Source organism: Diceros bicornis, chromosome 2 (genome assembly GCF_020826845.1).
Source record: "Diceros bicornis minor isolate mBicDic1 chromosome 2, mDicBic1.mat.cur, whole genome shotgun sequence".
NCBI lineage: Eukaryota > Metazoa > Chordata > Mammalia > Perissodactyla > Rhinocerotidae > Diceros > Diceros bicornis.
The window spans coordinates 55,974,914-55,991,069 of record NC_080741.1 but is presented as its reverse complement, the minus strand read 5'-3'; the positions used below and the strand labels follow the sequence as shown (position 1 = coordinate 55,991,069).

The 16,156-nt window shown below is 41.3% G+C and overlaps 1 protein-coding gene across 11 annotated transcripts in view; it reads left to right on the top strand.

Annotated features, from left to right (window-relative positions):
- ERC2 (ELKS/RAB6-interacting/CAST family member 2) overlaps positions 1–16,156 on the top strand; it is a 907,015-nt gene that overhangs the window by 708,684 nt on the left and 182,175 nt on the right. For all 11 annotated transcript variants that reach the window (XR_009222735.1, XM_058561400.1, XM_058561371.1 and 8 more), the window contains one exon: positions 13,168–13,302. Coding sequence is in view for 10 of the 11 variants with exons in the window: in XM_058561400.1 (XP_058417383.1) it covers positions 13,168–13,302 (135 nt within the window). In the remaining variant the exon portion in view is untranslated. The remainder of the gene's footprint in view (positions 1–13,167; positions 13,303–16,156) is intronic.

Here is a 16,156-nt window from a genome sequence, read left to right as displayed (position 1 = left end):
CTTAATTATATACAACTTTTGAAAGCACACTTTTTCAAAGTGTGATGCCTCAAAGCTGGGAACCTTAGCTAAAACCATGGAAGACATAATTAGAATTGAGAAATATCTCAGCAGAATGGAACTATAGACCCAAATTTAGTTAGGATAAGTCTAAAGCAAATATTCAGTAAGGAAAAGAATGAAGTTTCTACTTAGAATTAAAATTCTGGTGTGTGTGTGTCTGTGAATGGCAGGGAACCTGGCCACTAGGATATGAGTTTAATTAATTGCAAATTTGAATATTAGTCATCACTGCACAGCAGATGCTAAGAAATCAATGCAACATGAGTATATTAATTATTTTAAAATAGTGTTTACGCAGATAAGGACACAGGTGAAGACTTGGAGTCAGACTTTGTTCAGGGAATTATTCTCTAAGAGGAGCCCTGACACCTTGTAATGATGTGTCATTACACATGTGTAATAATGTGTCACAGATCCTTTCTGTGATGGGGTACAGAGAGGGGACTAGGAGAAGTGGAGAATGACCAATAGAGAGAACAAAGAATGGTTAGGCTAGATAGCTAGAGATAAAGGGCATAGTTGTATTTAAATGTCTAAAGACGTGGGCCCCCTCCAAACAGGCAGAATTAGGACAAGTGGACTGAAACTACAGCTAAAAAGCTCAAAATATGTAGGGAGGAGGGGGGACTTCCATTTAAGCCATTGTCTCATAAAGTATTGTGGTTCCCATCTCTGGTGGTAATGCATTCACCAGGCCTGCTACACAGGGAATTCCTGTTTGGGAGAAGAGGATTGTCTTAGACTCTTTCCACCAACACATGCATGATGAGTGGTATTTACGTGCCCAATAGTCTCCCATGGATGGCCCAGACTTTGAAAAAGCCCAAAAATCTTTTGCAGAGAAGTAAAGTGCCGTATTAACTGCTAATACTAGGACTCCTGTTAATGGTCCACCAATAACCACCACCTGCTATGGCTGCGGCACAAAGTGAAGGGGGCTGGTTCTATGTGCATCCCAGCACATCAACTAATACTCCCCCCTTTTCTCACCTGCTCAAGTGAACAATTCAGATGCAAATGTGTTCCAGTGGTCAGGTTCTGGCATCCTCAAATCTAGCCTATCTGTGCACATTTCCCTTTCTCCCCGTAGTCTGTTCTTACTTGCTTTCTTCCCATTTTTACTTAGGTTCTTCTCTTCTTGAAAGTAGCTCCCACTAATTTTCTTTATATATACAATTATTCTCACAACCAATAAGAAAATTTCCCCAAGAAACCTCCCAAAAAAATGGACAAAAGGACATGAAATGGAGGCTCAGAGATAGTGGAATAGAAATGGCCGGTGAGTGAAAAGATGCTCAGCCTCAAATTATACTTAGGGAAATATAAAGGGGATATAGTTTTTCATCTATTGGATTTTTGAAGATTAAATGGTTTGAAGAGATTGTGCTGTCACAGTGTCGAGAAAGAGGTGCAGTCTGGAAGTTGACCAACATTTTTGAAGGGAAATTTGATGATATCTTTCAAAGTTTAAAATGTGTATGGTTTACTCTAAGGATCTCTCCCAAATCTCTCTTTTCCTAACACATTATAGAAACAGCTACTTTATGTTAAAGCATCCATCCTTGTTGAGAACAAGCACATGAGGACAGCCAAGCTGTTTCTTTGGAAAAGTATTCTTTGAAGCATTGTTGGAAAAATGAAAAACTGAAAATGACCCAAATGTCGATCATTCATTCAACAAACATTTACTGTGTGCCCACTATGTGCCAGGTAACATTTTAGGTGCTTAGTATACATCTTTGAACAAAATAAACAAAAATTCATGGCTGCTGTTTTAGTACATCAATAAAGGACTGGTAAATAAAAGTACATGCATAGAATGGAATAATATGTAACCATTAAAAATGAGGTAGCTCTACGTGATCTTGACCTGGAAGGATGGTCAAGATGTATTGGACATTTTATTTTTAAAGGGTATGTGCATGTGTCTGTGCTTGCATTATGCATAAAAGTTTTCTGGAAAGACTGAAAAAAAATTTTAACAGTGGGAGTGGTGATATTGGGGTGGGGGAAAGGTAATATTACTTTTCTTCTTATAAACTCTTTCGTACTATTTAATTTTTCATAGCTAGCATGTATGCTTCATATAATAAAAAAGTTATAAATGTTATAAAAAAGAAGAAATTATAAAGCTAAATTAGTAGTTCTGCTAGACGACTAAGCCTCCCATCTCAAAGAAAATGGAAAATTTCTTAACCTGTCTGTAGGCATTGAGACCAAAATGATTAGGTGTTTGATGCTGTTCAGACTGCAAGAATGGAAATTAATAGCATAGTACTTTTGAATGCAAAACAACAGACATGAGGTGGGCCTGTGGTGTTACTGGTCATGGGCATGATGGACTTGTCTACACATGCAAATCAAATAGGAAGGTGGCTAGGGGAAGGGGAAGGGCCTGGGGCCAGCAGTTGAGTATTCTAGAACTTTCTCCTGCTTTTGTGAGTCACTAACCTTCAACCTCTTGGAACCTGTCTCTCCTTCTGTAAAATAGTGAACTTGGATTCATTGATTTAAGGTGTGGGCTAGCACTAACATGAATCTGTATTATTCTGACAAGCCCTCATTTGTAGGAGAGAGATTTGAGATAGCTCCTGAAATTCTCTACAGTCTTCAAGATCACCTCAACTTTCTAGTTATCCACCTTCTCCTAGTGCTATGAAGAAACATTGGTTATGTACTTTAGTATCTATTTTTGTTTAGATTCAGTTTAAAAATACATTTGGATATTTTGTACTTATTCTATTTCAACTGCGTGGTCCTGAAAAATTAGTCTTTTTGGATTCTACCTTAAACAGATGACTAAGAGAAATTGATTTTCAAAATTTATACATTTGATGAATTTAATCTGATGTGTTAGGGAAAAAAAAAAAATCCCAGCATGATTCAACACACTGGGCATTTCCAAATGAAATTAGAACGTAATTTCATCCTTTCTGGAAATTGGATTTCTGTCAGATCCACAAACCCAGAAGTTCTACTTTGCCTCTTCTTTGGCGGTAAGTTTTCACAGGAGAAGAGGTGATGGTTATAGATGAGTTTTCATATTTGTGTGCTGGGGGAATATCAGCTTGGAGGAGCATGTGAGGGGACCTGCGAATGATATGCCTGTCTAGTTTGCGTGTCTCTGGGGGGTGGTCCATGGAGACCTTCTATCCAGAGTGGAATTTGTGACTCAGACTCTCCTTCCATGTTGAGCTAAATTGGTCCTAGATAGGGTAAGTTCAGGGTATTCCATATAAAGCTAGTAAGGACCCTGAAATCCAAACAGAAGGAGGACAGCACAGCGAGCAACCCAACGAGAAGATAAACGCTGGAGTGAATGTTTCATAGATTTGGTATTTGGGACACTCCACTGCCATTTCTCTCTTCCCATTTGTTTTTCAACTGATTGGAAAACTACTAATGAGCATGTTTACATTTCCTCTGGTTGTTTTACCCAAGTGTGAGACCAGCTGGGGAGAGGGGTTTGTTCTCTGTCCAAGGCCCTAGCTGTCTCTCCCTTTGCCTTCCTCTCACTCTTGGCTGCCAGGCCCCCTTGGCCCTGCCAACTTCTCCTCCTTGTCTCACCACCCCTCTCCCTGGGGTTCTCTCTGTGCTCAGCACCGGCCAGCAGCCCCACCACATGTTTTGCATTGCTCACACCCTCCCTTCTCTCCCTTTTTGTTGCCATTTGTTTTGTTTTGAAGGGGGTGAGGTTCAGAGGAGGTCTTGAGTTTATGTCCTTCCACTCAGCTTCAGAACTGGAGCAGGCCCAGATTTCATTCGCTCCCATTTCTGCGCTGAGATCAAAAGCCCCTATAGGAGAATGTAGTTCTGTCCTCTGACAGTTCCTCAGGACACATTTGTTCTCTCTGGGCTGCTCCGAATTTCTAGTCTCTGCTGTCTGCAACCCAGTCCATTCACGGTTGCTTTGCTCTTTCCTTCTGATGAGAGTGTCTCAAGCTTCAGTCATTTTGAGAACCACCTTCACAATGTTTCCCATGTCCTATGACCTAATTTCTATGAATTCTCTGTTTGATGTGCTTATTATAATTTATTCAAAAACGTTTTGAAGTAAATCTATAACTATTTAAAAAGTGCATTTACTCCCTGTGAATCATCTTGCATATCTCCGGGTATGCGGACACTTCTCTTCTTAGCCCTTTCTGTGTAAGACTCTCTTTGTCCTTTCCTGAGATGCTGCTGGGTTATTCAACTTCTTCAAGTTCTCCTTAGAACAGTCATTCACACTGTCAGTTTCCAGTCTATTGGCCAGTTCTGTTAGGCCATACCCTGAGGTGTTTTTTTTTTAAATTCATTAGTTGAGGAGATAGTTTGGTGATGCCAGTTCTGCCAGTGACAATAAATATTTGTTGAACGTATGAACTGAATGAAAACCTTTACCTCCCTGTCAGCACAGTTTTAGTCTGAATTCCAGTGCCTGCAAATTGCCTTCTCTTTTTCTTTCTTTTCTTTTTTTCTTCTTTCTTCTGTCTCTCTCCCCTGCTTCCTTCCTTCCTCTCTTTCTTTCTTCCCGGCCTCTCTTTTTTTTCTTTCTTTTCTTTTTTAGTTGAAAATTAAGATTTGATTTTGAAGCTTACTTTCTCAGGAAACTCAGAATAGACCATGCACAGAATGTGCCCTTAGTAGGAGAGTGTGGCTTTTTTTCAGAGACCCTCTATTGACTCTCTGAGTTGAAACCGTTTAGACTCCACATAAAATATGCGTTGTTTACCCAGGCTCTTCATGCTCTGCATACTGTTACAGTCCTTGAAGAGCTTGTCAGTGACAAGTAAGATAAATGAATGAAGAGGACTTTACAAGTGTTTAAAAGCTAAGTATAGCATGTGCTGCCCACTACTTAATTAAACAGACCTGTGCTTAACTAAGTAACTTTGTGGTGGAAACTTCCAGGGCCTTCCCCTTCCCCCAGACCCCACCACCTCCCAAGGTGCTAGCAATTCCCTGGCTGTCTGCAGTGGCTAGTGTGTTAGCCTAGATTCAAAACTGTCTTGTTGGTTGAAACATTAAAAATTAATGTGGGTTGTAGATAATGACTTTTGAATTTGTATTAGGGTTGGTCAGCAACATGGACTCTTTTGGGGTTTGATCAAGATTTCATAATGTGTATGAGTTTCATCCTTTTCACAGAGAATTCTAAAATCAAAAGTGAGCTGCTTCTCTTCTCAGCTCTCATTAAGGTCAATGCCCAGAGAGTCAGAGGCCATTTCCAGATCAATCTTGATTTTTTTTTAATGTAGGGGTCAATGTATATGCATCTGAGCAGTAAGGTACAGTGGTTACATAGGAATCTCTGGAATCAGTCCTAAATCTACCAGTTGTACGACCCTGGGTAAGTTTCTTCGTCTTTCCAAGCCTCAGTTTCTTCATCTGTAAAGTGGGCATAATAACAGCCTCTACCAGGGCTGATATTCAGGTCATATGCATTTGAGTCACTCTTAGTTCTTATGGGTTTCTGCGCCTGTCATAGCAGCTATTAAAGATTTTGAGTATGGCCCCCACTCCAGCCTACGTCGTAGGGTTGGTGTGACTGACTAAATGAAATGACAACAGCAAAGTGCTGTGCTTGGCACACAGCAAGGGCTAAGTCAGCACTGGTTGTTACCGTGATGTTTACAGGCGGCTCCCTCTCACAGTGCTGGGCTTCTTTCTGCCGTTGTTAAGGATCCTAATCTTCACATTATCAGCAGAGAAATAGGACTCTTTCTCTGCAGATAATTCTCCCCTGTTTCTCCCCTGTGGGCTGAATTGGCTGGTAGCAGAACAGACGTGATGATGCTCCCAGCTGCAATCACTGTCCATAACCCTTTGGGGAATTCCTGAGGTTCCTAAGGTGACAGCAGGAAGTAGTTTACCAGAATAATTTCCCTCCCTTGATTTTAGAAGAAAAACTGCACAAAAAATGTGCTATGAAATAAGAACAGTAGATCAGCCTCTATCCACGTGGAGTTTAGTTCGTGCTAGAGACATGCTTCTCTACCTCACCTATTTTATAGATACAGGAACTGAGGCTTATGGAAAAGTGATTCAGTGAGTCTCAGAGTGAATATTTGGCAGAAACAAAATTAGTACCAGGCCTATGTTACTTCCCTAAGGAAGGTGAGAGATCTGTCTCCCTAGGTGATAAGAAATCTCAAGAGCTGTCCATGGAAAGGCCTGGTAGTCACAGGAATGTTAGTCCTAAGCAAAAGTTAGACGCAGACTTGTTAATCATTCAACAAGGGTTTTTGCTGGAATTCCCACAAAAACAGACCCAGAGACAAAGATTTGGTGCAGGTGGTTTATTTGGGATGTGATCCCAAGAAACATGGTGAGAAAATGGAAGTGAGACAGGAAAGTGAAGAGGCCAATAAAGGTACATTAATGGGTGGTATCCCACTATTGTCAACACAGGGCTGCACCCTACTGGGGAGCTACTGAGAGATTCTGGAACACACAATAGTGTTGTTCCACTAAAGGACCAGGATGCTGGTTATTTATCCATCACCTCCCCACCTCATAGACTGAAAGTTGTTCTAAAGGCATGAGATCCCCAACACTTCTGGTCTGCCCTATTCCCAGGCCAAACTTGCTCCTGTGGCCAGAGTAGGACCCCAGGCAGAGAGAGGTGCAGGGGCTTGAGGTGGGAAGATAGCAGCACATCCAGTACTGTTCATTCAAGCTACAAGTGACCTCCAGGGTGGAACTAGAGAATATGGGATGGGCACTGACATTCTCTATAACAATTAAAAATAAAATAAAATAAAGATACTTAATGAAAAGGTACAAAAATAGCAGCCAAACCCTCCATGGTGACCTACTAATTTTCTGTCTATAAATAGGGACTGAGGGAGAAGCATTCAAAAAGTTGGGAGGAGAGTCTCATCAATGTTCTGTTTGGCTGCAGATGGATGGTGGGAAGGACTGATAAGCTGAATGAGTTGGGGGAGATCATACCAGTTTTCAAGGCAGGACTGATGCTGTAGCAGTAGATTGTGTAGATATTTGTAAATAGATAGATGCCCAGAGCCCAGCCCATTCTCCCAGAGATGTCATAGTTTGACATGTGTGAACATGTGTCTGTGGCTCTGTCTTAAATTCCTTCCAAAATTCCCCAGGTTGATAAGTTCTGAGAAATAGGATAGTGAATTATCATCTCAAATACATTTCCTGTTCTCTCCACGTCCAATAAAGGAATGAGGAAAGCAATACACACACACACACACACACACACACGTATACACACCTCATGTCTTGGGTTCCAGTTCCCCTCATTGACCTATTTTTCCTCTCAGGGTGATTAAAGGGTGGGTTTACCATGAAATCTCCCCAGCCCACCCTTCCTTATACCCATATCCATGCCAACTTTCAAAGCTTAGCTGAAGGGGCATCTGACCCATGGAGCCTTATTTGATGCCCCTGTCCTCAGCTAGAGGGGATTTCTCCTGCCTCTGAACATTCATGTAAACCAATCTCTTCTCTCTTGTTTTCTTTCCCGTTTTGTGTTATATAGTCAGTCCCCTGATTCCTCATGTCTTATTTGTCTTTGCTTTGTCTCCTGCATCTGGCCTGGGACTTTACCCTTCATATTACTACCATAGGACTCTGGAGTCAGAAACCTGGGTTTAAGTCCTGTTCCTACACTCACTAGGTGAGCTGTCATGGGCTTGGTTTCCTCATCTGTAAAAGAGGGCTCATAAGAGTAGCTATCTCAAGAACAAGGATTCAATGAAAGCACACTGGTCAAACACTTAGCCTGGCACAACTGTACTTGTCTTTGTGGTTGCAAAAGTTTGGTAAGTTTTGAATGAATTTCTGTGCATTGTCCACAGTAGAAACCTTCCCATCGTTGATTCTTACTTACTTTCATAAAGTTCCCCAATGTGGCATATTCTCCTAATAGCTTCTTCATCCTCCTGCTTCATTTTGTCCTTCAAGATTGACCTGAGCATTATAACCCAGACCCCACTCGATTATGATTCATTGCCATGTGGGCCTGGTGAATGTTCAGGAAATCCCTCTCCTTCTCACTGTCCAGTTGTCTAGTTTCTCCATATTTTACTTGGAGACAGGAACTGTTGACCTTGCTCTGATTTGGCAGAAACAAGACCAGTAGAAGAGTTCTGGACTATTTTGGATTTCTCTGGCAGGAAAGAGGAAGAAAAGAAAACGAGATAGAAGAAAGTGTAATTGCTATTGTATGGTGTTATCTCCATATCCCATAGCAACAAATCTTATTATATTTTTTCTTATTTAAACCATATTCATGAAGGTTTTATTGTTAACTTGATCCAGATGACTGATCAAAGCATAGTTCGTTATTGCCACCTTGCTAAAATATTTTTAAAGGCAGTTTTAATATTACACTTTTATAGCTACATATTGCCATTAAGCTATTGAGTCTATTACTAGTCAATCAAGGATTTTCATTTTGTTTCATGAGCTCCTTGGATAAACTCTTCGGAAATGTCAAGAGAGATGGAGTATATGGCACCTTTTCACAGATGGTGTTCATCATGGATTTTAGTTAATGGATAAAGTTTCAGTTTTCCATGGTTGACTTCTGGTGCTAACAAAAGTATTCTAAGGGCCCTTGCTCTTCCAAAGGCTAGGGGATAGTAAGGAAATGAAGCCCATAACACCCAAATACCCTCTATTCTTAATGAGGTAAGTAACCAGGGACATGATGAAGTGTTTCACTGGGTCCATTTTACTAAGGAATGAAATATTTCTTGAAGAAGACCAGTTTGACTTTTTCCAACAGCTCCAAAACTATGCATTTATCATGCTTTCCCCACTCCCAAGAACAACAACCAACAATGAATACTCAACAGGAAGAGTTAAACTGTCACATGAAGAATTATGTATTCAACTGGCTCATCATAGATGCTAGTTGTGTATTTTTCCCTTTTATCTGTTCCAAAGTAGCCTATACCTTTCCCATGCATTCCTACATACATTCGTACATTTATTCAACACACATTTACTTCCTACTTATACACGAGATTCTGTGCTAGATGGTAAGTATAGGGTAATCCAAACATAGTGCTTCCCTCAAGAGAATTTCAACCTAGTGGTGGAGAAAGCTAAGAAATCACTTGATTATTTACCATTCATTGAGGTAAGTGCTGTGGTGGAATGGTGTTGGGGGTGAGGACAGGATTCTGGGGAAGGCAGTGGAAGGGCACTTAGATCGTTCCGAGGTGGGTTTAGGGAAGGCCTTTCTAGAGGTAATGGTATTGAAGCTAAGACCAGAAGAACTAATGAGTATAACTCAGGTACAGGGGGAGACAAGGAAGGGCATGACAGAAACAGAGAACAGCATGTCCCAGGGCGAGGGAGAAGAGGGATGAGAAGTGAGGCTGAGGGGTGAACAAGAGCCTCGCAAGAGCCTGTAAGCTGTGGAGGAGCTGGAGCTCTTTTCCTGAGGGCAGTGGGGAGCCTCTGAGGAACTTGAAGCCAGGGAGTCACAGGGGTCTGATGTCACTCCGGCTATGGATTGTGTTCTATGGGAGGCAAGAGTGCAGCAGGAGAGCTGTTAGGAGCCTATTACTCTAGAGAAATAAGATGGCGCCTGGAAGAAAGAGGAAGTAGAAAATGAAATCTGATTAGATTTGCCTCAGCAGTCATGACATAATATAGTAAAACGAATATAACACAGTTAGCCAAAGGTGAAAGTGTCAGGTCAGCAGTTTGGTAGACACTGAAAAGGAAGTAAAAATGGGCTTCAGTGAATTGCTAAATGAGTCCACGAGTTCCCAAGTGCAGTGCTGTGGAAAGCTATCCCTCTCCAACTCGATATTAGTTTTCTTGGGATTTCAGTTATGACTGCCCAGAGGATTTGTTGTTTAAGGCTTTGCGGTGGGCACCTCGTGTATCTGATGGCTACAGGGATATGAACCTTTACACATGGAATCACCTGGTAAACGTGTCTGGAGTTATTTGGACAAATAGTATCCTTGTTCCAATGTTTGTTACAATTTTCTGCAGTTTTCCTTCCATCAGCCTTTAGGGAGTCTTATTCATGGCTTCCTGTCCTTCCAGACCATTCTCAGTGTGTTAGGAAACCAATATAATTGGGCGGAGATGGGGACAGGTAGTGTAGACTTAAAAAAAAATTAGCAGAAATCCATTTTCAATTTGACAATTAAGCAAGCAGGATTGGTCAAACTTTTTTTGTAGAAGGGAAAACTAGCAACCAGCCTGTAAGAAATCGGTCACAGTTTAGGGGCTATGTTACAAGCAAGATAAATAAAACTGGTCTAGAGTATCAGGCCAAACTCTCATTTTTCATCTCTGTTTCACACTCTTCTCTTCCAGCCCAGACTAATCAAAAGAAGCCTCTTCCGCTCACAATTGCTCTGTGTACATTTCCCCCAGATCTGGTATTCACATGAACAATGTGGTTTATTTATATTTCAGCACCAAATTGGAAAGATGACATCATTCATTTACAGTCTTTATCCCATGACATGCCTACTCTCCAACACTTCATTTCAGCAGACACATTCAGGACTGCATATAGCATCTTGTTTAGCTTGTACATTCTTTTATGGGATACAATTCAAAGGCAGGGAACTTTAGGCTTGTCGCTGGTAAGAAAATAATCTCATAAAATCACAGGAGCTTCCCCAAAGGATAAGGACATTATGATGTTTATAATAGCAGAGTTATTATTTGTTCATTTAGGCTTCATCGTTCATTCTTGGGCGAGTCCCTCCCTTCTTGACTATAGCAGATCTTACAGCTCCCTTCAGGCTCTCAGAATTCTATTAGAAGAAACAATTCCATATTTATTAGTTCATGAGTTCAAAAGTATAGGCTCCTGACAATACTGGAATTTTAGGTGTGAACACTGAATCTCAGAATCTCGTGTACAAGGGCAGGCTGGAGAAGGGGCGTCTCAGTGCTTGCTCAGCGGTGGCTCCACTGACCTGCTCACTCTCACAAGGCGTAACTTGTTCATTGGGTCTTCTGGCACTCTAAGTGGACAAGTGAAGGATGGAAATGTTATCAGCTACCAAAGGTTGCCTGGGATTTTTAATTTAATTTTAGGTGGATCTGTCCCTCTATTTTTATTGTTTTCATCCATATACATGCATTTTTTTTACATGCACTCTGGGGCCTTTCAAATATCGTACACATTTTAAAAAATGGAGTGAGTAAACCATGAGACATCCTCTGGCAGGTAGAATTAGGATGTGAGTCATTTCCAAAACTTAAGAGAACTGAAGCATTTATGGGAAAAGTATTTCTACCTGTTTAGCCGTTTGCCTTTTTTGCTAGCAGCAAGGCAAAGAGAAAAGCCTAGAGATTGAGAATGGAAGACCCAGAAAATCTCCGTGTTCTATGTCAAGAAAGAGACTCTGGGGGCTGAAATCTATGCCTTAATTTTCTAGCTGCAAATGAGGATAGTAATAATTCTTCCCAAGAAAGTTTTGAGGATAAGCTAGGCTATGTGAAAAATACTGTAAGAATATGCTATGTTAGGTCCAGAATTATTATCAGAATATTACTTATATTACATAATAAAATTCCAACTGGCTGGAGGTTCTGCCAGTCCCTGACTTCCAGCTCTCTTAAAGTGCTGATGGCTCATTGTCATCTCAAGCCACCAGTGAGATTGTTATGGCAACTCATGATGTGTCCTCAACTCTCAGTGACCTTCCCTGACTGAAAACAAATGTGCAGCTTGCCTCTAGAATGGCAGCGTCCCTCGAAATCACGGCCCCTTTCTTTCAGTCACTTATTGCAGCAACATGCTTAGTGTATCAACGTCTGCTAGGCCCTGTGCTAGATCTTGGGGAGAGGCAGGTGAAAAAAACAGCCTCAAGTCTACCGACAGATGAACAAAAAAATCTGTGGTTATCGAGCGATGGTAAGCAGGAGGCACATGTCACCCGGCCTCAAGGGTGGGGTCAGGGAACGGCTGTGAGTTAGCCAGACACAGAAGTTAGAGGTGAGGGAAGGTGGCTGGGAGAGGTATCACAGGCAAAATAAACAACAAGTGTTAAGAAGGAGAGGTTTCTTATAGTAAATAACAACAACGACAAGAGTAATGACAACATTTGACTTTTATTGTGAGCCCATTATGTGTCAGGTCCTGAACCGACACTTGAAGTCCATCATATCACTTGCTCCTCACAGCGACCATAGGGAGGAGGCACCATTACTCCCATTTTAGAGTTGAGGAAATTGAGGCTTAGAAATAGTTAATTCTCAAAAGAAAACATAACCAGCAAAGAGGTGGAACAGGACTTGAATCCAGACAGTCTAATCTCCCAACTCATACTTGTAGTCTTTACATTTCCTGGCTTTCTGGGCTGGATAGTTTTATTTCCCTTTTTCCATGGTCTTTACACATTTTTCTAGATTCTGTGACCCTGTTAGGTCAGTTCATTACTGGTCTGTTTCTTGTCCTGCATAATAAAGCAATACAATTCTATGGCCCTTGGGGTTTAACCATGACATCTAGGTGCCTCATGTGACAAACATAATGGGACATGAATTAGAGTGGTCAGTTCTTCTCCATTGACTTTACTCCTTTTGCTCAATTTCCTCGAAGAACAATATCAATTAAAATATCCATAGACAACCCTTTCCCTAGAAGTCATCATAGCAACAAACCATCTCCATTGGTGTTTTGCATTTGGCAGCTTTTGAGTGGATTTCTCTGCCTTGTCCCACGAGACCATTGTTTGTCTGTAGTTCTGTGTCTCCACCCAGCCCTTTCCCATCTTTTCATCCAGGGCTTCCTTCTCTAGCTTGCTCAAGAGTATAGGATGTGATTGTTGGCAGTTTGTGATTGCAAGCCTACTCTGGATCTCTGTGATCGCTTGATAACATAAAGTACCTTAGGATGTGTTCATTTTTTCCCTTTTAAATCGCATGGGGGAAGTACACTTATGTAGAACCAAGAGCATAGTAGCTTCAAGGATGTGGCAAAGCCTGTTTCACCAAAGCTAATGGCATGGTGCATTCTTTATTAAGTTTCGATTTGACCAAAAATGAAAACTTCTGGATTAGGAGTGAAGGGAGACCAATAAGTGCTGTAATTATTCCCTGAGTCTCTTTGGCTGGTCCTCTAGCTCTGATGGAATCTTCTCTGGTTTTTGCTCTGCACAGACCCAGAACAGAATGAAGCTGATGGCAGACAACTACGATGAGGACCACCACCATTACCACCACCACCACCATCACCACCACCACCGATCTCCTGGGAGGTCGCAACATTCCAATCACAGGCCTTCTCCCGACCAGGTCAGTTTCATTGCTGCTTACCTCCAGGACCCCTTTTACCCTTTGGATATTTTAAGATAAAATAAATAATCCTCAAGAAATAATAAACAGCATAAAGTGATATGTTCTTTGAACTGAAACTAATAGCTTTGGTATTTATTTCCATCACTCAAGGAATCTAAATGTTTTCTTTTCTCCTTCCTCTTTAAGGTTTTGTCTGTTCTTGTTTATGTTATGCATTTTCTTTCCTCCCCTCCTTTCTTATATCATAGATATGTAGTCTATTGCTGGCTCGGTATCTAATGGTGGGTTACTGTGGAATGTCTGTTTCAGAGTTTTAAGAGAAAGCACTTTGTTTCATGAGCTTGGCAACCAGAGAAGCCTTGAGTTTGCTGAGCACTTTCCTAGAAAATTCCTTAGTGATGCAAATTAACAGTGGGGCAAAACAACCTGAGGAGAAATCAGTTTTGCTTGCATTTCAGCCAGTGAAGTCAAGGAGTCTGGTTTATTTGATTTGGACCCTATCTTCTCCCTTGACTAAGTAGAGCAAGTGGGGAGGTGGACTGACAAAAACAAAAACTTCCTGTGGTTTTCAGTGATATTTGCATTCACCCACCAAATGCAAAATCTATTTACAGTGTTTTGTATTAAAACTCTTGGAGGTGAATTTCATGGAAATTATGAAATTAAATGCAAATTAGTAGGATAATATAGTCAATATTAGTAGTATTTCTTCCTTTATTGTTTTATGACTTTTTCTTTTTGGTGATCCTAATGTAACTTATAAAATAAATTTCAAGAGAGATGGGGCCATAGGCAGTAGAATAGAATCATCTGGATAAGTGTGAATGCCTTTGTTATATATTTGTGGCTATGTGAGGGGAGGGCTTATTGGAATTACCTGTGTGAAGAGGGTTTTAATTGTTTGCTGGAGGAAGGAGTGCTTATTGTGCTCCTAAAACTTTTTTTCAGATGGCTCTGTTTTCCTTTCCACCTCATGTCACTAGCATCCCAAAGAAGTTAAGATTCCAAGTCTCCAAGATGTTTTACCAGAAGTACAACTCCAGGGGGAGCCATTTATATAGTACACAACATAAGAAGTGCTCCCTAGGCCTGTGCAGTGAGGTAGCTCCAACCGGGAGGCCCCCTGACCCTTGACCCCAGCTTGGCCCTACCCTTGTACCCAGAAACATTTGCCCTTAGAGACCTCAACACCGTAGAAGGTGTTCACACAGAACATCTTGATTTCTGAAGCCAAGTGCAGAAAGGTATCAGTTCATGTTATTAGCTCTCAAAAATGGTTCTCAATTTGGAGATCAGCAAAGTGGAGAGAGATAGTTAATTTTATATCATTATCTTGTATGTCATGGATATATCTTGTATGTCATGGTATTGGTTTGATTTGGTTTTATTTATTCAATTCTCATCTCTCACCACCATCACCACCTCCCTGCACTCATCTGCTCTAGTATACCTGGCATCTTGCTAACTAAATCTCCTCATTCTCCTTCATAGTCCTTGTTCTTTGCTACTTGACCTTCTCCAATGAGGGGTGAATGTGAGGTTTTATTGGTGCTAGAAGGCCACCCTGGGCTTTTCCCCAGAGAGACAGGAACAGAGAGTGCTATAGGGGCAAAAAGAAGGATTTGGAGCCAAATTGTGGGAGTGGGTCACACAAGGGCCTGCTGAGATAACAAACTGGCTTGTTTTATCACAGAGACACATATGCTAATATGCCCTGCTAGAAACAGGGCACCAGATCAAACTTATCTGCCTTGTGAATGATCTTTCTTACAAATCAAGTCTCTTGCTGCTTTCCAGAGATCTTTAATCACAAACTAGAGTACTTGCCTACTTGGTTGACCCTCCTATGTTTGTCCATTGAACTGGAGGTTTTCATAGGGCAGAAATTATTGCTCCGGTTGGGGGCGGGGCGGTGCCCTTCCCAGAAGAGTTAGCATTCCTTGAGGAGTGTCTGGCTAAGACATGTCATGAGGACCTCTGATACACCTTTCTCATTGCTACTGTTGGGAGGATGGTGATGGGCTTCCACTTTCACATCCTTCATCTCAGGGACCACTCTAAGCAACCCATGGACATAGAGGTGGATAGCCTCATTCCCTTCTACAGATGAGAAATCCAGGCCCTGAGAGGAAGCTGAACTGATTAGAGTCCTGCTGTTGGTTATTTGCTCATTCAACTAGTACTAATTGGAACACATATTCCATGCCAGGCACTATGCTGGGCTTGGGAAGAGCATGATGGACAAGACAGAACCCCTGCCTTCAAGGAGTTTGCTGTCTAGTCCTAGGACAAAAATCTAGGTCATCTGATGTCTTATTCAATTCTTTTCTAGATCATGTCAATCAGAACAAGACAGATAAAAGGTAGTTATAACTTAATTATGGGCCCATGACTTGGGAACTTACTCTGCAGTGTGGTTCATTGTAAAAGAGAAATACCCTTGACCAGAGGGATAATTTTGTTGTTTTAAATTGGAATCAGCAAGGGTGTAAGGCTCTCTTGCTGCATTCTTTCAATTAGAGAAGAAGGAGAGTTAAGCAAGGAGCCCTGATATGAGTAGGTTAACTCTAGTGATGGAGATGGCTAGAACCCCTGGGCTGGTTGCCCGTTTTGACTAGGTGTTCCAGGTGTAGGACAAGGATGTCCTCCCCTGTACTGGAGATTTGAGATTCATAATCATCAACAACTCATATAACAATATATGCGTTGTTATAAATCTATGTCCCAGAATGTAACAGTCATTGAAAGGCTGGCAAATCTTTCCAACTGATTACAAACTCTACACATAATTGTTTAAGCATATATACGAATATGTGTGGAGTGGAGCTGCTTCTTAGAAGAAAGTGACAGC